The sequence below is a fragment of the Cynocephalus volans genome, chromosome 14 (genome assembly GCF_027409185.1).
Source record: "Cynocephalus volans isolate mCynVol1 chromosome 14, mCynVol1.pri, whole genome shotgun sequence".
Lineage (NCBI taxonomy): Eukaryota > Metazoa > Chordata > Mammalia > Dermoptera > Cynocephalidae > Cynocephalus > Cynocephalus volans.
This window is the reverse complement of record NC_084473.1, coordinates 20,182,672-20,204,013: the sequence shown is the minus strand read 5'-3', so window position 1 is coordinate 20,204,013 and position 21,342 is coordinate 20,182,672. Positions and strand designations below refer to the sequence as shown.

At 36.7% G+C, this 21,342-nt stretch overlaps 1 protein-coding gene across 1 annotated transcript in view; it reads left to right on the top strand.

Moving 5' to 3' along the window:
* LDAH (lipid droplet associated hydrolase) overlaps positions 1-21,342 on the top strand; it is a 120,249-nt gene that overhangs the window by 86,703 nt on the left and 12,204 nt on the right. Inside the window, exon 6 of the mRNA XM_063078711.1 lies at positions 18,638-18,720. Within this exon, the coding sequence (XP_062934781.1) occupies positions 18,638-18,720 (83 nt within the window). The remainder of the gene's footprint in view (positions 1-18,637; positions 18,721-21,342) is intronic.

Sequence of the window (21,342 nt, the reverse complement as noted above, 5' to 3'; positions counted from 1 at the left end):
CTTTTTTAGCTCCCATATATGAGTGAGACATGCAGTATTTATCTTTCTGTGCCTGACTTATTTCCTTTAATATAATCCCCGGCTTGTCCATGTTGCCACAAATGACAGGATTTTATTTTTCTGTATTGCTCCATAGTATTCCATTGTGTATGTATACCACATTTTTTTAATACATTCAAAGGTGGTTGGGCACCTAGGTTGATTCCATATCTTGGCTATGTGAATAAAGCTGCAGTAAGCATGAGGGTGCAGAAAAGTTGTATTATTTTTTAAAAATCATACAACACCTTGAGTTATGTTTTTCACTTCGGTGAACCCATTGTCACTTAGGTAAGATTATCTGTTTGCAGACTAAATAGATGGTCATAATAACCAGAGTCCTGGCTTATAGAGAAATAGGTAATAAATTATGTGAATAATAAACATTTCTCCAAATTATGCAGAAATTTTAGAATGAGAGAATTACTTTTTTAGGTCTGGTTTTCACATTGTTAAAATGCCACACTTGGCACCATCAGGAAAGGTAGAAAACAACCTGGAAAAAAATAAAGAGCTGCTGAATAATTTCCACTGTAAGAAGCCTTCATCTGGGTTTTTGAGCATGTCTTGTCCTACTTGCTCTTTTGACAAACCCTCCTGGTTGGTGCCTTAGGACCCCAGCCGTACTCTGCCTGCAGCTCATTCTGCATGGAGCTCTGCTGGAGAGTGTGCTACTCTTGTCTCCAGGATCTTCCAATCTCACAATCTGTCCTCTACCCCAAGCTTTGCTGCCATGCAGTTCTGCTTGGCACAAACATCTTTAATTTTCCTACACTCAGCAGACCATGCCTCCCTCAGGGATCGTCATAAGATGTGCTGGAAGGGACTATCCTTGGAAAGACTCTTTTTCAGTCAGCTCCTACCTCTGCCTCCTCTCAAGGAAGCCCTAGATACATACAGATATGGCATGATTCCTCCCTTCTCCCCGATTCAAGTACCAGAACCTCATAGGAGGTTAAGCACAATGTCAACCCCTGTGTTATGACCAAAAACACCCAGAAAGTTCAAAGGCCCTATCTTTATTCCCTTTTATCAGCTGGGATTGAGTTTAACTGTAAGATAACAGAAAACTAAATTATAGTGGCCTAAGCAGATAGAAATCCTTTTTCTCATGCACCAAGAAATCTAGGCATAGGCAGTCCAGAGGGAGATGACATCTCATCAGTGCCATCAGGGATGTGGGTTCTTTCTGTATTTCCACTCTGTCATCCTTAACACATAGACCTTTCTCCTCATGCTCATCATCTTGTGCTCACCTGATGGCTCCTATAGCTCTAGGCCTCATGACTGACATTCAGACAGAAAGAAGGGGAAAGGGGGGAAAAAAGCAAAAAGCTTATTCCTGATTAGGCTTTGGCTTATTTAGAAAGAGAAGTCCTCACCCAGGAACTTCTCCCTATAGGTTAGTAGCCAGAACTGTGTCACATCACTTCCTATAAGGGATGTAGAGAAATCACATGTCTTTACTTTCCCAGGGTTCAGTAGGGAAAGTCAAGGGAAATTAGGGATTTTTTACTGGCTTTTGGATAGTTACATCATATCTACTTCATCTCCACTCCAAGATGGTATTGGGACTCATCTTCCATGGACTTAATCGCAGAATACCCTACCTACCAAGAACGTAGCTGAGACAGTTAACTCCATTCCCTGTTCATCCAACTAAAATCCACCATAGCCATGTTCCTCCAGAGTGTCTTTGGGCTTCACCAGTCCAAACAAGATAACTTCAGACTGGGGTCTACATTTTATTTTATTTTACTTATTTTATATTTTTATTTTTATTTTTTATTTTTTTTTGGTGCCTGGCCAATATAAAGACCTGAATCCTTGACCCTGGTGTTACAACACTGCATTTTAAACAACTGAGCTAACTCGCCAGCTCCCTACATTTTATTTCTTAATTGCCACAGGTCCTCTTGGAAGTATGTCCAGATTCATCTATCCACAGTTGAGCCCATCTCAGTTTGCATGATTATTGTTATATCTTTTATTTTAAAGGGAGTTTAAAATAAAACTTCCTGCTATTTCACCTCTATTTGTGTGTCTACTAATGTCTACTCTCCCCAGCCACCCTCCCATCATGGAGGTAATTATACCAAACCCTTTTCTTTACAAACATCGGGGTATATTTTGGACATAGAGAATCTGTCAGCCCTTTTGAAGAAGGTCAAAGTGACTAGCAGTAGTATCTCAGTCAGAACAGTCCAGGAGTAATAGTCACATTTTACACTGCAGTGTACACACCCACATAGGGTAGATTTTCTACCTACAAAATTCACCCATCCTAATTAAACCATCCTATCTCTAGTAGTTCCCTGTGCTTCAACACCAACAATTCTCTCTGCCCAATATAACGGTAAAACCAGACAAGCGGGGCATTCTACCACGGAATCTTACTAGTGGCACTAGGCCGTATATATCACCAAAACAGCAGGACAACTTGGCTTCTCACGCCCAACTTCTACTTCAGAAAGCTATTCATGCATCTCCTTAAAACCTTCCATTTTATTAATTGTGGTTTTACTTGCCTCTGCATTGATCTTGGCTACTATTACTAGTGCTTTATGTGGACTAGTTTCTGGCCAGACTCAACAGATGCTCTTAGAAGCTCTTGCCCTCTGGCCTGAAATTAATTGTCCCACTTTTATACCAGTACCTGCCAGCTTGACTTACCAATGTCAGTGTTTTCAGACTCCAGATCTGGTCTCTGGACCACTGGACCACTTCAAATAAGGCAACAGGCTTTTCCTTCTCCCCTTCCCCAAAACACTAACCAAGTAACCTCCTGCCTCATTCTCTTACCACTTATTTCATTTAACAACCCTTCCTTACTGACACCTACTGTGAACCAAGTGCTCAGATAAGCACTGGAGAGAGTAATGAGTGAAATAAAGCTCCTGCCCTTGAGTTTCTGATGGTGTGGTAGAACACAGAAAGAATTTTAATACTTCACAGTAAGGACTATCATAAAAACAGGATGAATGGTAATAAGAAAGGAGAGATCAGTTCTACCTAGATAAGTAATGAAGGAGAAGATAAATGAGTTTGGACTTGAAGATGAGATTTCTCCAGAAAGACAAAATGGCATCAAGATAAGCAATAGAGTGAACAGAAGGCAGCCTCGTGTTGTTCATTATGTGTACCTGAGGAATTCAGTGATAAAATCTGACCTGTGAGATGAATGCCCTATTGATCTTTCAACTTTAGCCCTCATTCATCTATCTCAGACCTTTTAGCCACTCTACTGTAAGGTGAAGTTCTGTAGGAATTTTTGAACACTAAGCAGATTTCAGAAGATTATATTAGCAAATAAAATAGAGTATTAGACTCCTTGGTGAGTCTTTTTTTATATACCTGTATTTACATTTGTAATGAAGCAAAAGTAAACAATTAACATTCTTCTAAATCAATCACTTTCCTTCATGTTTTTATTTCCATTACTGCTGCTACTAGACATTTCCTTCACTGTGGTGCTTGAAATTCTGAACTCTGCTGGGTTTCCAGGAATGCTGTTGACAGTCATTGCCAAGAGAAATGTGTTTTCCACTTAGGAAATTACACTTCTATTTGGTATTATTATTTCTGACCACTGTGTTGTGTTATGAGCATTTCAGAAGAATGACAAAGGTGCCTTCCTCAGAGTTAATTACTGGAAAAGAAACTGGTATTCTACTTTTGAAAGAAAGTATATTTAGATGGGAAATAACCAGGAAAAAAATAAATAAGAGTAGAAATAAAGGTAGGATGTGGTATACATTCCCTATTGAAAACATAATGTACTTATGCTTAAAACATAAATGTGTTCCTCCATGAATTTTCACAAAACAGATTTCCACTCACTGCCTCCCCACTCGAGAATCACCACTGCCTAGATCTTAGAAGGCTCCCTTCTACCGCAGCCAGTCTTACTCCATCTTCCCAAATGTAACTGTTCTCATGGCTTCTATCAGCATTATTTAGTTTTGCCTGTTTTTTTTTACACAACCAGACTTATATAATGTATATTCTTTTGTGTCTGGCTTCTGTCATTCAACATTGTATTTGCAATATTCATCCATGTTTTTGCATGCAGCTTTAATTCTTTTATTTTCATTACTGTATGCTTTTTCCATTGGATGAATGTATTGCAATGTTTCCAATTTGGGACTACTAAAAGTAACACTGTCAAGAACATTTTTATGCTTGCCTCTCAGTAAATTTGCACAGGTGTTTCTATTGGGTCTTTGAAGAGGAAATGCATAGTTCATACAGTATGCATGTGTTCCACTTCAGGAGATAATACCAAACGATTTACAATGTGATTGTACCAATTTATACTCCCACCAGCAATCTATAGGAGTTTTTGTTGCTCCGTTTGCTCACCAACACTTGTCACTGTCTGGTTTTTTGGTTTTTAGTTTTTTTTCTCGTCAATGTAGTAGGTATGTAGTGGTACCTCACAGTGTGTGTGTCTGTATGTGTGTGTTTTAAAAGGTATTTTACTGTATTTTAAGATGTTTGTTCTTAATCAAATAAAAGAATTCAATTTTTTAATTTGATAAGGTTTTTTCTTTATAAAGGCAGAAAAGCATATAAATCAAAAATTGATCATTTCTTATGGCAATAAATTTGTCTGCAAGTCCATTTGGCACTCTAGCATATATCATATTGGAAGAGTTTCAGATTTTTAAATTTACATTTCTATAACTAATGAACCTTTTCATAATTTGACTAACTTGTGAAATTCCTGCTCAACTTTGTTGCCTGTTTTGATGTTTGGTTGTCTTCCTTCTTCATATTGGTTTATAGGAGTTTTAAAATATATTCTGGATACCACTACCTTTGTTGTGTGACACATATCTTCTATTCTGTGGATTCTCTTTAATCTCTTAATGCTGTCTTTTGCTGGAAAAAAACAATCTTAATTATAATGTAATTCGATTTATTAATCTTTTGTGGGTAGTGTCTCAGTGTCCTGCTGAAGGAATCTTTTCCTATCCCAAGATCATGAAATATTCTCCTGTGTTATCTTCTAGAAATTTAATTCTTTTGCCTTTTACATTAAGATCTCTAACCCACCTGGAATTGATTTTTATGTAAAGTACAAGGTAGGAATCAAGTTTGTGGGGTCTTCCTCCTAAGAGTATTCAATTGACCCATCATCATTTAGTGAAAAGACCGTGTATTCATTTTTTATTTCTGTGTAACATATCAGTACAAACTTAGTAGCTTAAAACAACACCTGTTTATTAACACCCAGTCTGTAGGTCAGAAGTCCACACTGAAATTAAGTTGTCAGCCAGGCTAAGTTTTTATCTGGAAGCTCTGGGGGAAGATCCACTTCTGAGCTCATTCAGGTTGTTGGCAGAACATCCAGTTCATGTGACTTTAGACTGAGGTCCCCATTTTCTTGCTGGCTGTCAGCATGGGTTCCTCTCCGCTCATAGAGGCCTCTCTCGGGTTCTTTCCATATATCTCTGTCTTCAAACCAGCAATGGTGCATCTGATGATTCTAGTGCTTCAAATAGCTGACTTCCTCTTCTGCCACCAGCCAGAGAAAACTCAGATTTTTAAGGACTCACGTGGATAGGTTAGGCCACCAGGATAATCTCCTTTTCTTAAAGTTAACTCTGCCAGATGACATAACCTAATCATGGGAGTAGTATGTTATATTCACAGTTTCTATCTGCACTCAAAAGAAAGGGGATTATAGAAGGGCAAGGAATATTTGGGAGTCATCTTAGAATTCTACCTTATGACAAAACACCTTTTTTTGTTCTATTCTGAAGTGCCACCTGTGTCAAAAATCAAATAGCATATATATGTGGTCATTTCTGGAAGAGTTTATGTAGAATCATTATTATTTTTTTCCTTAAATGTTTGGTAGAGTTTACCAATGAAGTGATATTGGCCTGGAGTTTTCTTTGTAGAGACATTTTAAATTATAAGTTTAATTTCTTTAATAGATACGCAACTCAGATAAGATTATTCAAGTTTACTATTTCTTTTCAAGTAAATTTTAAATTTGTGTCTTTATGCAGACTTTGTCCATTTTATCCAAGTTGTTTAGTTTTTTGGCATAAAGTTGTCCACAAAATTACCTGATTATCCTTTTGGTGTCTGTAGGGATGTCACCTTTCTCATTCCTGATATTGGTAGAATCTTACGTCTTATGTCTTCTCACATTTTTTCCTGGTTGGTCTGGCTAAACGTTTATTGATTTTGCAGTCTTATTGAAGAACCAGCTTTTGGCATTTTTTAAATAGTTTTATTGGTTTCTATTTCATTAATTTCTTCTGTGAACTTTATTTCCCTTATCCTGCCTACTTTGGAGTTAATTGCTTTTCTTATTCTAGTTTCTTAAGGTAGATACTGAGGTTGTTGATTTGAGATTTTTTCTTTTCTAATATAGTTTTTTAGTGTTAGAAATCCCTCTCTAAATACTGCTTTGGCCATGTTCCACAAATTTTGGTATGTCATATTGTGACTTGCTTCTTTCCCTTAACTTAATGTTTTTAGGGTTAATTCGTGTTTTAGCATGTGTCAGTGCTTCATTGTTTTTTATTGCTGAATAATATTCCAGTGTACATTTTATTTTTTCAGTCATCAGTTGAAGGACATTCAGATTATTCCACTCCTTGGCTATTATGAATAATACTATTATAAACATCTATATACAAGTTTTGTGTGGACTTATGCTTTCAATTCCCTTGGGTATATGTGTACACATAAAATTGCTCAGTATATGGTAACTCTATATTTCACATTTTGAGGAACTGCCAAACTATTTTTCAAAGTGCCTCTCCCAATTTACAGTGCCACCAACAGTACATGAGGGTTCCAGTTTCACTGAATCTTGTCAACACTGATTATTGTTTGCATTTTTTACTATAGCCATCCTAGTAGGTATGAAGTGGTATCTCATTATGGTTTTAATTGCATTTCCCTGATGGCTAATGATGTTGAGCATCTCTTCACATGCTTTTTGGCCATTTATATATCTTTAGAGAAATGCTTGTTCCTTTGCCCATTTTTAATTAGGTTATTTGTCTATTTATTGATAAATTGTAAGAGTTCTTTTTATATTCTGAACATAGATCCTTATGAGATATACACGATCCTCTCCCATTCTGTGGGTTGTCTTTTTACTAGCTTGATGGTGTCCTTTTCAAGCACAGAAGGTGTTAGTTTTGATGAAGTCCAGTTTATTTTTCTTTTTGTCACTTGTGATTTTGGTGTTATAGCAAAGAAACCATTCTCTAATCTAAGGGCACAAAAATTTATTCCCTTTTTTCTAAGGTTTTATAGTTGTTACATTTAGGACTATCCTTCATTTTGAATTAATTTTTGTATATGATGTGAGGTAGTGATCTAAAGTTTTTCTTTTGCATATTTATGTCCAGTTGTCCAAGCATCATTTGTTGAATGTTTACCAGTTTTATAATCCTTGTCATTTCTGTATTGGTTTCAATTCATCATTTTTCCTCATTTTAGATTGTATTTTCCTGCCTTACATGCTTGGTAATTTTTACGGGATCCCTTACATCATGAATTCTACTTCATTGGTGTTGCTTTGCCTCCCACAGATTTGTCACCCTTTTTCCCCTGGGTGAGAGAACCACCAAAGATCACTCAAAGCCCATCTCTTATGAGCAGTGAGAAGCCCCGAAATGGGGTTAATCTCCCGGAACCCTCAAGAGACAGGCATTCCTTCCATTTGTGAAATTAACCATGAATTGGGATTCTCTTCCTGCATTTATTCTCCAGACCAGGAAGTTACAGGAAGAGAACATAGGTCAGATTTTTGCTAAGTACAGTTTAACAAGTTTAACAATAGAAGCTGGTAACATTCAGTAAGACAAGCAAGGTGACATTCTATAATGCAATTAAGTCAGTCCACTAACAAAAGCTCGATTTTAGCGAACATTCTCTTCTTACAGCAATTTCTGAGTATCTTTACATATCAGTCAGTAACCTGTCTGTCTTTGAGCCAGCAACCTTGCTGTGTTACAATTTTTTATCTTACAACAGAGACTATATAGCCTGGGGAAAATTTCCTGTCCTTTGCAAGGTCAATATTTGAAACTGCAAGGCTTTGGAAAACCAGGCTCTGTGAAGTACATTTGTTTTATGCATCCTTCACAATTGGATGCTGGATATTTTTGCACCTCTGCAAATATTCTTGAGCTCTGTTATGGGACACAGTTTTGTTACTTGAAACAATTTGATCATCTGTGATTTTTCTTTTAAACTTCATTAGTTGGTACCAGACCAGCATTTAGTTTAGGGCTAATTTTACCCCACCACCAAGATGAAAACCTCTCTGAGTCCTCTAGCTGATGGTAGAAACAATATCTATTCCCAGTTTAGGAACTGTTTCCTTTAATTTCTTCAGATGGTTCTTTCCTCACCTTGTGATAGTTTCTCACATGATTGTGCTGGTCAGTACTTAGCTGAAACTCAAGGGGAACCCTCTGCAGATCTCTGGAGCTTTCTCTCATTCACTCACTCATTGTTACTCTTTCCTCTCCACTACTCTACCCTGCCAAAAACCACTGCATTAGCCTCCCTAGACTATCAGCTCTGTCTCCTTTTTTCAAAATGTACCTGGAATTCATTTTAATCAGGTATGGTAAGGTGACAGACATGGAGTGAACTGCCTTTGAAAGAAGAGTTTATTGCTCCCAAAAGGAGGGGCATGCCATACCGGCCAGGGCACACAGGGAAGCACACCACACTGTTGGGTCCGGAGGCAAAAGGAGCACACTACAGCATGGCCCAGAGACTTTATTGTGGTTTTTGAGGGAAAGAAAGGGTGAGGCAGGTAAAGTAGCTGAGCAGACTTAATATTGGCTAATTTGAATAATTTTAGCAGCTCTGCTATAGTCCCTAGTTGTCTGGTACCTGTCCCTGGAGTGATTTAGAGCAGGGGAGATATTGGTTTGGTGTGAGTTTTCTAAAGGAGGTGGTTGAGTGTATGGGCTTTGTATTGGTTGATTTGCATGTGAAAGGCGTGTTCACAGAGAAATCCTTTGCTATCTTTATTAGCTAACCCTGAGAGGGGCAGTCTCTTCCCCAGCCAGTAAGGCCCCCTAGATGTCAAAGCATCATAAAATACAGAAAATAAAAAACACGATGAATACACTTCTCAACTCAGGGAGATTATCAAGCTCTGCTTGTGTTACTCCTTCTGGCACTACAGCCTGGGAGGTTTTCAAACAATAAGCTGAGGTGGTGCTAAGAGTCACCTCATTAAATTTTCTTTTCTCAGGGTTCACTATCTTTTCATTGCCCAATGTCCAGTGTCTTGAAAACTTTTTCTTCTATATATTTTACCTGTCTTTTTTAGTTGTTTTTAGGTAAGAGGGTAAATCTGGTTCTTGTTACTCCTTCGTATTCAAAAGTAGAACAACTCTGTAAGGTCATTTCCATTTGAAATTAAAATTCATTTGAAGTTTTGGGGAACAAAGAACCATTTTGAACAGCTTTGGCTTCTGTATTAATAGCTTAGTAATCTTCATTAACAGATTATACCTTTTCATCTCTGAAAACAGTTTTGTTTTATAGGATCTGATACATATCTCAAATTTCCTAAGGAAGATTTTGTTCTGTTTTATAAGCAGCTAAAGTGAGAAATTGTGTTAGTAACAGTGATTGAAGTTACTAAATCACTGAAGTTTCTGACTTACAAAACTTTATTAATAAAATGCCAACCATAAGGTATTGAACCACACATTTAATGCTACAATGAAATATGCTTCAAATTTATACATGTGGGGCCTTGAAAGACATCTCTCATGGATGCCATGCACCAAAATTGGGCTTTGCCTAACACCACATCAGAGCTTGTGGGGCATCACATAACAATTCCCTGGAGACCTTTGCATTGTACATACAGCCCTCTGTAATAGAAATGAGGCCTCACTGAAATGGTAGAATTTCTGATATAGGTACTTATTACTAGTTACTTAGTTAGTAGGTAAGGTATAGGCCTCCATTACCATAAGGGCCATTCTTTTTTTTCTTTGCTATTGTGAACTCCCATAGATTCTGCAACTTACCAAACTGGTTTTCTGGCTAAGAGGGATCAAAAGGTTGATCTGTCAGTGAATGCAAAGAGTGAGTAAAGAAAGTACAAAAAGAATGCCTTTGGATCTGAAGGTGTTAAGGCCAAATCTGGCTATAAGTCTTTCAGCACAATTCAATAATTCTTGATTGAGCATCCTCTATGTATGCAACCCAGATCAGGCTCAGAGAGAAGCCACATGGATCCAAGTCTTCATGAGAAGCAGTAAATACCAATGCCATGTGAATGGTACCACTAAATACTGAAGGGATACAGGAGAGAAAACAAACTCCTCTCTTAGAGTGTTAGGCAGAGCAAGGTAGAGAGAAGATAGAGAGCACCTCTGCTAAGCCTTAAAGGATAGGTGGGCAGAATTTTAGTAGACAAAATGCCATGAACAAAAGGGTAGAAGAAGAGGAATTTAATGTGTGTTTAGAGGATAAGTAGTTCACATTGACTGGAATGCATGTAGGCTATAATTGAAAGAGCCAAAATTGAAAGTAGGGATCAGAGTCCGTGGAGGAAACTAATGGGAGGTACAATGAAAATGAGAATTTCCCCTTCCATAAAATCTGTCTTTTCCCCATGGTGTTCCCCTACACCTTTCCTTTCCCTTAAGTCCCCAGCAATATCCATTTTTCATTCCTTCACTTCTCCTAGTATCCAGTTGCTAAGCCCTATAAGTTTTACCTTATTTGTAGGTGTAGAACTGCACTGTCCGATAAGGTAGACATTAGTCATATGTGGCTATTTAAATTTAAGTGCAAGTGAATTAAATAAAATTGAAAATTCAGATCTTCAGTTGTACTGGCCATATTTTAAGTGTTCAAGAGGCACACGTGGCCAATGGCCACCATATGGGACAGCACAGAGAACATTTCCACCATCATAGAAAGTTATGTGGCACAGCACTACTCTAGAGTATACTCAAAGAAGGCAAGATATAAAATTTCATGTTCAGTGTCACTTTGTGAAAACTGAAAACAATAAAATTTAAAAGATTTAAAGGAAAGGCATTAAAATATCAACAATGATTACCTTTAGCTAGACTCTTGATAATTATTTCTTCTACTCTTATATTTCTTCATTTTATATAGAGAGCACATGTTTATAGTAGGAAAATTATCTTTGATTATTTATTCTTTTCTATACTTTAAGCACTTTGGACCACATTCTCTCCCCAACTAGGTAGTATAATAGTATTCTAACTAGTTGTCTACTTCCAGGCTTGGTCTGCTGGTAGTTATCTTGTTATCTGTTATTAAAATGATATTACTAAATCATATTAGGGCATAGTGCTCAGCCTCGTGGTAATAAGACAGAACTCAAACCTGTTGTTTCTTCAGGGAAAGAAACACGTCCACCCATCTTGGCTAAACTGAGCCTATACTGCAGATAAAGTGCCTTTGGAACACCTTCTAGAAATCAGAATCTTAGCTGGGGCTAGCCTGTCCGTATTACACTCTGTACTAGCCACATTACATAGGAGAGCTGGTAGGTGGATGGCTGTCCATCAGGGCCTGATGTAACAGGAAAGAGCTGGTTATTCTGATTGCATCTAAGAGGGAAAGTATTCTGCTACTCATGAGTAAACAGGGTATGTCATGTCCAAGGACAAAGGATCTGAACTCTCAAAAAGTCAAGGATAGAGGAGGAGACATGAAGAGATGCTTTTCCTGAACTTTATAGCTCATATTTTGTAGGGGCAATAATAGGATATAGAAGCCCAGTTTGTCAAAAAGGAAATAGAAAACAAGTATCCCAGTAGGAAAACATGGTCTTCACCCTGACAAATATCTTAATTGAAACTTTTTCAAATCAGTAAGACAGCCTTCCGTCATGAGTCCACAACTAACAGATACAGATGAGGGCATCAGATGTTACTTTTACAGTATATTGCTTCATATAATACAAGTGAATCAGATATTTCCTCAACATAAAAGAGTCCAAAACAGAAATGCAGGCTGGGGGAAAGGGAAAACTTAGAGGAAATGGATAAGGCACTGAACAGGAAAGAGGGAAAAAAAAAAAAAACTTTTAAAAAAAGCCCTCTAATTTTAGAAAGATGATATAGCATCCATAAACCAAACAACAGAATGCTATGAAAACAGAAAGAGAACATGAAAATGTTCTTGGAAGTTGAAATTTTTACAGCCAAAATAAAAATTTGATAGAGGGTTAGAAGAGAAAGTTGAAGAAATCTCCTAGAAAGTAATATATATAGAAAAAGAGAAGGACTATAGAAGAAAAATCTGACCTAAAGGATTAATCCAAAAGGTCCAACCTCCTACTTAGTAGGAGTTGTAGAAAGAGAAAACAGGAAGAAATTATCAAAAAAATAATAAGAGAAAAAATTCCAGAACTAAAGTTGATGAGTCCATACAATGAATGGTCCCACTGGATGTCCAGCCCAACAATGAAGGAAAAAAACAAGAGACATACCAGGTGTATCCCTAGGAAACTTCAGAATGGCAGAGCTAAAATGAAAATACTAAGAGCTCCTGGGCTTGGGGTTAAGGGGATGGGAATAGGGATAGGATTGAGGGAAGTAGTCACATGCCAAGAAACTAGAATCAGAATCTTTAACCTTGAATGCTGGAAGGTAATAAATTTGGAGAGTAAGCCATTTTCAGCTTAAAATTCTATACACAGCCAAACTGCAAATCAATGTAAGAAAAGAAAAAAAAAAAAAATCACATATGTAAACACTTATAAAATCTCACTGCCGTGTACCTTTTTATTAGTTACTGGAAAATGTGCTTCAGTAAAGTGAGAGAATAAACCAAGAAAGAAAAAGTCATGGATAAAATCCACAAAACAGAAAATCCAGTCCAGAGAAATGGCAAAGGGCAGTCCAAGGATGATAGCTAAACAGCAGGCCTGGAGAGCAGCGGTCCAAGATTAGATCAGGAGAACGGAAGGCTCTGCAGGGGAGGGGATAGGGTGGATGAGCTCTTGGATGTGTTTGGACATTTGGGAATAAAATACTGTTAGAAATAGGGAAGATCTGATGGATTTTTGAAGAAAGCAGGGAATTTTCCTTGTCTATCTGAATAAAAAGAAAACAAAGGCAGTAAATATTCTAGGTAAGACAAAACAGTGTACAAAAAAAAGAAACATTGTCACCTGTTGGAAAGGAGGGAGGGAAGGGAGGACAGGCAAACATCATCTGGGATTCTATCAACCAGAGATGATCACTGTTATTATTTTATCCTTCATCTTTTCAAATAAATTTGTACCACACATGTCTATTTTTACAACAATGGGATCATATTCTACTATTTGTAATTTGCTTTTTTTCAGTTACTATTATTTTTAAATATTTATTTGACATTATATTTTCTTCTGCAGCATTATTTTTAACAAGTTATATATTATTAATTAATTGAGTGGATGGACCATAATTTATTAACCAAGTCCCTGTTGCTTTAATTTATTTGGTTATTATAAATATCTTGGATTATATTACAGTAAAGCAAAGATAGCTCTGACTTTGGAACTAGGACTTAGAGCCCTTGTATTCCAGATTCTTAGTGTATAGCTGTGGTCTTGGTTTAGGAGATAAGGCCAAGAAAATGCAGAATTTTTACTTCTATACATATTTATGCTAATATCACAGACAGACAGACAAGAATGATAAAGTCTCACCTATTAGAATTATATAATGGCTATATTTAAGATGTTTGATCTTGAGGAGGCACCTTGTTCTTATGTACATGATATACAATATATGAAAACTACTAGTCTAAACTCTAAGAGGGTGGGGATTATTCTTTTTGGTCACTTTGTGTCTGGGATGTAATAAGTGCCCCATTATGAGCAAAGAAACTGGTTAAACCCATGAATTAAGATAATGTAGATGTTTCTAGTATGTCTGTGAAACTAAAGAAGTAAATAAAAAATTACTTATAAAAAAAAGTAAAGGCACTTTGAAAAGGGCTGATTAATTACAAATACTTATCTCCATTTCATTGTAGTATCTGATGAAAATTATATTAAAGGAAGCTTTTTAGAGTTCATGAGGGAATGAGAAAGAGAAAGAGGCCCTTAGCTGATAAGAGATTTCCATGAGTTTATGGAAGAGAGAGAGCAGGAGTAGGGGAAGCTGATGAAGGATATAGAGATCTAGAGCTCCCAGCCCCACTGTCAAACACAATAGCCACTAGTCATATAAAGCTATTTAAATTTAAATGAATTATAATTAAATTAAAAATTCAGTTCCTCAGTCATGCAAGCCACATTTCAAGTGCTCAATAGCCATATGTGACTAGTGGTACTGTATTGGAAGCACAGATGTCAAACATCTCTATCGCCACATCAAATTCAGTTGTATAACACTGGCTTAGAAGATGGCACATAAGAATTCTCTAAGAACTTGAGACTCAGAATTCCAAGTATGAGTAAGGAGGGGTGAGATTGAGACATGCTGCCCCCACCCATGTCATCTGGCATTGCATGTATAGCAGCCAGGCATCATCCAACCTCTAGACCAAAAACTAAATAAATAAATCAAAGTGTTCTTTAGAAATACTGAAGAACCTAGAGGGAAGACCTTCATATATTTTGGCATATGAGAGCCTTCTTAACCTTATAATAATTCTATAATAGAGTTTTACAATCAGTAAAACTGGACCACGCACACTGCTTTTTACTGCATTTCTCTTAAAGACAACTTAGGATCACCGAACATTTAAGGAAACCTCCCAACATGGAAGAATATGAGCAAAGTAAAGAAATAAGTGATGTTGGAGTGATGGAAAAAATCAGAGGAGCAGAAGAAAACCATAAAGTTATGTGTTATCCAAGATCAGAGAAAACAGGTAGATTAAAAACAAGAATAGGGCACTTTGAAGAAGAAATCATCAGAGACTGTCTTGGGTTGAAATTTAACTCCCACTGTAACTGTTGAGGGTGGAAAATCCTGTTATGGTAATTGAAAGGTGGGCCTTGAAGAGGTGATTAGATTGTAAGACCATGCCCTAGTACATGGATTAATAATGGTGGTCAAGGGTGTGGTTCTGAGGGCTTTAAAAGGAAAGCAAGTGAGAGTCTCTCTCTCTCTGCTGTGCCATGTGAGACCCCTGCATTGTATAAAGCTACCACCAAAGACCCTCACCAGATGTGTCCCCTGGACTTTGGACTTCCCAGCCTCTGAAACTGTAAACAATAAATTTTGTTTTCTTACAAAGTACCCAGCTCTAGATATTTTTGTTATAAGCAACAGAAATGGACTAATACAGAGAACAAAAAAGATCCCAGGCAAATTAAAAGTATGATTATCAAAATAAGTATTTTATTAGAAGAGGTAGAAGATAAAATTAAGGTTAAGACCCAAAAAAGTAGAACAACAAAAAAGTTAAATATATGAAAACAGGAAAGATAAGAGCCATAAAGGAGAACAGTGAAAACCATGAAGAAGCAGTTATCAATAGTTTAAAAAAATTTCCCAGAACTGAAGAATACAGTGAATTAAAAAAAAAGAGCCACATCACGGCACATCATCATGAAATATCAGAATCATCAGTAATCTACAGGCAGTCTTAAAAGCGGCCAGAATTGTTCACACACGCGCGCACACACACACACACGCCTTCAAAGGAGTGAGAATCAAAGTAGTATCAAGCTTCTCATTAATAGTGGATATTTAAAGATAGTGGAGCAGTATCTTCTAGGTTCTGAGGGAAAGTGATTTTCAACCTGCAATGCTCTAACTAGCCAAATATCAATCAGTCAAGTGTAAAGATTTAAAAAAAAAAAAAAAATGACTTTCCCAGACAGGCAAAAACCCCAAAATTTTCTCTCTAGTACTCTTCCTTAAGAAGTTATCTAAAGATATGCTCCCTGTGAGAAATGCCCTCACCTGTCCAATGCCAAAGGATGGACATGGAGACACGAGATACAGTGAAGCGAGACTTTAATTATGGCCTTGCAAGGAAGGCTCGGGTGTCAGAAGGGCAGGCACATGGAAAAGGGCTGTAACAAGCAATTTATTTCCTAGTACGGAAGTCCCTATCCCCCCCTCCTCATTGGCTGTGAGTACTACAGGGTGCATAATCTTCCCAGATGGTGCTTAAAATTATTACCCCCTTGCAAGGAATTCCTTTGTCTGGGGGCTCAGGACAAGCAGAAAAAGTCCAGAAACAGCAGGGAATGAAGAAAACAGTGGGTGCTAGTAACTAATTACCATGTCAAGGAGAGCCTTATCTGTTCAGAGACTCTCTGGGAAAATGAAGAAAACAAAAGAGGCTAGGAACTAATTACTATCTCAATAAAACACCCTCAGATTAAGTCATTTCTGAATATGAATCACTTAGATTATTTTCTTACACGCCCCCAAAATGACAGAAGAAATGACAGACAAGGAAGGGAATAGGACCTTGGCCCCTTGCTCCCTACTCCTTGGCAGCCACATTGCTCTTTGTACTGTTCCTCAGGCACAATAAGCTTTCTCCCATCCTGTTTTCTCTTTCTGGAATGTTTCTTCCCCAGGTATCTGCATGACCCACTTCCTCATTTCATTCAGGTCTCTGATCAAACATCCCCATATCAGAGAGGCCTTCCCAGTGCACTTTACATAAAATAGGCCACCACTATCACTGCACAGTCTCTTGAGCTTATTTTATTTTTTCATAGCACTTTCTCACCATCTGTTATACAAGAGGGTACTTCGGAAAGTTTATGGAAAAAATGTGTGAAAGATAATACAAATCTTTCTATGAACTTTTTGAAGACACCCCATATTTGTTTGTCTGTATTCACCACCCCCAACACTAAAATATAATTTCAATAATAGACAGTTTTTCTGTCTTATTTGTTGCTCCATCTTTAGTGCCTTGAACAATGTCTGGCATTTAGTAGGTGCTCAGTAATCTTCAAATAAATAAACAAATGAATGCTCTTGTTACCAGAGAGGGCATGTTGCCTGACTCACTTGAATAAACAAATTAATTAGCTTGGACTTAGAAAACAGTGGGAACAACCCAAGAATGTAGCAAAGGGAAATTCTAAGTTGGCAGTACTCCAGGTTAGAGCAGAAGTTCTGAGGGTCCTGACAAGAGGTCTCCAAGAAAAAAATGACTCAAAAGAATACCTGATTGTGTGGAAAGTTAAAAAAAAAAAAGAAAGAAAGACAGCTATAACAAAGACGAATATTGGAGACAGGAGCTATTATAAGAACAGAAATGTGGTTCCATAATCTACTTGGCTCATCAGTGAACAATATTTAGAAATAAAAGTATAAGTGTATTATTTAAGTAATAATAGAGGAATTAAAAATAAGATATAAACATGTTGAGAAGATGGCAGGAAGGAATGTAAGGGCTGTAAAAGTGAGCTAAAATTTGTCTATCATAGCAGCTCAGCCAAAGTAATGAATAAGTTACCATGAAATAGCAAGATGCTCATAAATGTTTAGAGTTATGGATACAACTAGTAGAACAGCTGAAAGAGTTAAGAGAGGTTTCCTCTAGGGACTGGGTCTAGAAGTAGGAAACAAAGGGATAAGAAACTATTGTTTTTCACTATAAATATGCTGTATTATTATTTGATATGTATGTAACCTGTAAGTCTTAATTTTAGGTAAGGCTAACCATTAGACAGATAAAAATGGAATTTATGCTTTGAGACTATTAATGAAAAGAATTTTTTTTAAAGTCATCATCCACACTAAAGGTAGTGGAAAGAAGAGCTGGAAGTAATAATAAAGCATAGGATATAGAAAACAAGACAACTGCAGTCAAACCAAATGTTTTTGATGTCAATATACCTGAATATAAGTCCCTTTATTTAAGAGACTGAAACTTTCAAACTTTTTAAAGAAGTCCACTTACTGATTTCCAGAGACATACTTAAAACAAAATGGCAAAAGATTGAAAATGAAGGGAAAGACAGATATATGAGGCAGATACTGGAAAAAAGAAAGCAAAGTAAAATAATAGTATCAGTCATAAGTGAAATTCAGGACAGAAAGCATTGAATGAAAATTTTCTTACCGGTACAAGAATGCCATGTAAATTCACGTTATCTCTGGCTTTCTTCCTCTTTCCAGGTAATTGACATCTTGAAAGTGAGGGTCACTTTGCTCATTTTGCAATCAGTATAATGGGATTAACCCCCATTAAAAACTCCTCCCATTAAAACTTTAGAGATCCTATAAACCTAGTTTAAAAAATAAACATTCCTTTTAGTTTCCTTTTCTAAAACATTGACAGTTTCATGTCAGTAACTGTGTGCAGTTGTCCTGGTATACATGATTAATCTGTAACAATTTGTGCTTCTAGTCCAAAGAACGCATATTCCTCAGGTATAACTGCACACATCGTGTGCTGTGGTATCTGACATTAGGCTGTCGGACAGCTAAACTTTGCTATTGAGAATTCAGGCGAGGTTGAGAGAAGGATCTTTTGTAGGACATGCTGTTGTTGCCAGAGACTGCATGTTGCCTGACTCACTTGCCAAAAGAAAAGGGAGGAATGTGAGTTTAGTAAAATTAGTTTGACATTCGTGTTTGTTCTGTATATCCTAACTGTTTGACTTTTTATTTTTTAAATGTAGCAAATGCTGTTTACCTTGGGGGCCAAGAAATGATGGAAGTGGTGAAGAGAGATGATGAAACCATAAAGGAACATTTGTCTAAGGTAATCACTTTAGTGCTACAAGGGACAGCACTAAATGGGCAGAAATATTTACTGAAAACAGAAGACTAGAATTTGTTAGAATCCGTAAGACCTCAGGGGAGGTAGAGTCAGACAGAGTTTTACTTCTAGTTAAAATTAATGTTATCTTTGAAAGTTGCATAGAGAGTAGGTAAAGCTGATAGCATAGTTATCAAATATCTTTTACCACCTGTTTTGTTGAATTTATTTTTAGAATTAGTATTTCTCTATTTTATCAATGCATTTCAGCCTTTCTAGGCCTTGTCTTGAGAAGACTCAATAATATTTAAAGAATAAATGAAATATTGAAATATTTATATTCAGTATTTCATTATATTATAATAATATAATATTGAAATTATATTATATTGAAATATAAATAAAACACTGGAAAAGAACTAACATTACATATAACCTGATGAGCCTATCTTTCTTATTCTTCAATGCACCAGAGTAGGAATGTCCCTCTCTGACACCAAGAGCAGTTTTCTGAAATATTCAGTATTTGTCAATTACTCCTGCAAATTTTAGAATCTTGCAAAACATATTTGGAAGCACCAGTCTCTGAAACTATAAGGGGACTATGATTTAGAATATGAGCACCCTAGAATCTGAGTGGCTTTGGTACTCCTGCAGCATCATTTGTCTGTCTGTCCATCCTGAATAGGATAGAGTCGCAGTGTTTATAATATGATAGTCACCTTGCCAAATGTGGTTATTTATGGCTAATCTGAATTGAGATGTGCCATGAGTGTAAAATACACATTGGATTTCAAAAACTTAGTACCAAAAAAAAAGTTAAATATTTCATTAATATTTTATATTGGTTACATGTTGAAATAATATTTTAGATATTTTAAACAAAAAATATTATTAAAAGTAATTTTACAGATTTCTTTATATATTTTAACATAGTTACTAGAAATTTAAAAAAAAAAAAAAAAAAGATGACTGGTAAGGGCATCTTAACCCTCCGACTTTTGTTGGTATCGTCAGCACCACACTCTTCCAAGTGAGCTAACCGGCCATCCCTATATAGGGATCTGAACTTGTGGCCTTGGTGTTGTCAGCACCACACTCTCCCAAGTGAGCCACGGGCCGGCCCTGTTACTAGAAATTTTTTTAATTACATATGTGCCTTGCTACTGGACAGCACTAATCTAGAGCTTTACAGTCAGTGCCAAACTATGACATCTCCTAGGTGCAATGAAATGATCCCTACTGAGTCTAACTCTTACAGGGCCCAGGATCCTACAATCTTCAAGTACAGTCTTCCCCACTGGGCTTAGAATGTTTCATAAACTTTGAGATATTTGACTTAAACTTGCCTACAGTGTTAATTCATATTTCTATAACCTCCCAATACAGTTATCTTAAAGCAAGAAATGTATAGGTTCTTAAAAAAATATTTTGGAATATTGAAAATATTCACTCAGAGAGGACTGTCTTGTGGCTGTAATGGTCATCATGTTTCCAAAATAGCAATTGGCTAGAGATTGAAACTGTGAAAGCAGAAGGAAGCCCTCACTAGCTGAGTGGGAAGGGTCGGGGCCTTAGGAGGACTCACTCTCCAGGGCTTTCAACTTCTTCCAGCCATTGCGGGATGTGAAAATACAAGAAAAACAGTTTTTTATTTTTCAGTTAAATTATAAGTGAATCTGTTTCAAAAATGCATTTAAGTTCTCCAGGTTGGAAGTTCATAAAACAACTCAACTCCCAGTTAATAAAAGACTGGCAGATGCTCACTTCCAAAATTCTCACTTGCTCAATGACTAGACCCGTGTCAGAGCCCGTCTGACCACCTGTGGAAGCCAGCTGCTGTAAAATAGTCATCATTTCTGGATTCTCTTTGTATGCTGTGCTCAGAAAAAGGTCAGAGAAGAGTGCTAACTTATTCTCTCCTAAGTTAAATCCATATGCAAGTGTAATCATTCCCAGATAGCGGTCTGCTCATGGTAACTGTGTCAGGGCTCTAAGTTTACTAAAACTTTTATGGAAGAAATATGGAGGTATAATGGTAAATGGCAGATATTTCAAGGTTAGCATTAATACACAGTCCCAGGAATAACTCACAGTCACACTCCTGGGAATAGTTTTGTTTCATTTTTAAGATAGCATTAAATGTACTTGTAGAATTTGGGGAAACAAGACATTATTTAGTTTAATGATGCAAAACTACCTTGCAACTAATTGATTATCCTTTCTACCAGCTAAATTTGAGCTCTCCACTATAATATAATTCCAATTCCTAAGTGAAACTAGGTACAGAGAGACAGGAAGTTTATTGCAACTTTTTGTTTCTGTAATGAAAAAGAGGAAACATGCTGTAATTTAATATTGGTAAAATTTGGATCAACATAATATGTCCCAGTCTGCTTGAGAAAATAAGGAAACTTAACAGGCACATAGTTCTAGGAAGATGGTGGGCATTGTCTTCTGTGTAACAAACACATTGTACGTTCTCTTCTGTGTTACAAATAAAAAACATTGTCTTCTGTGTTACAAATAACGTTGAACTTGAAAACCAGATCCCAAGATTAGAAATATCCCTATTTTAGACATATAGTCAAGAATACTCTGTCCGTTTCACTCAAACAAAGATAT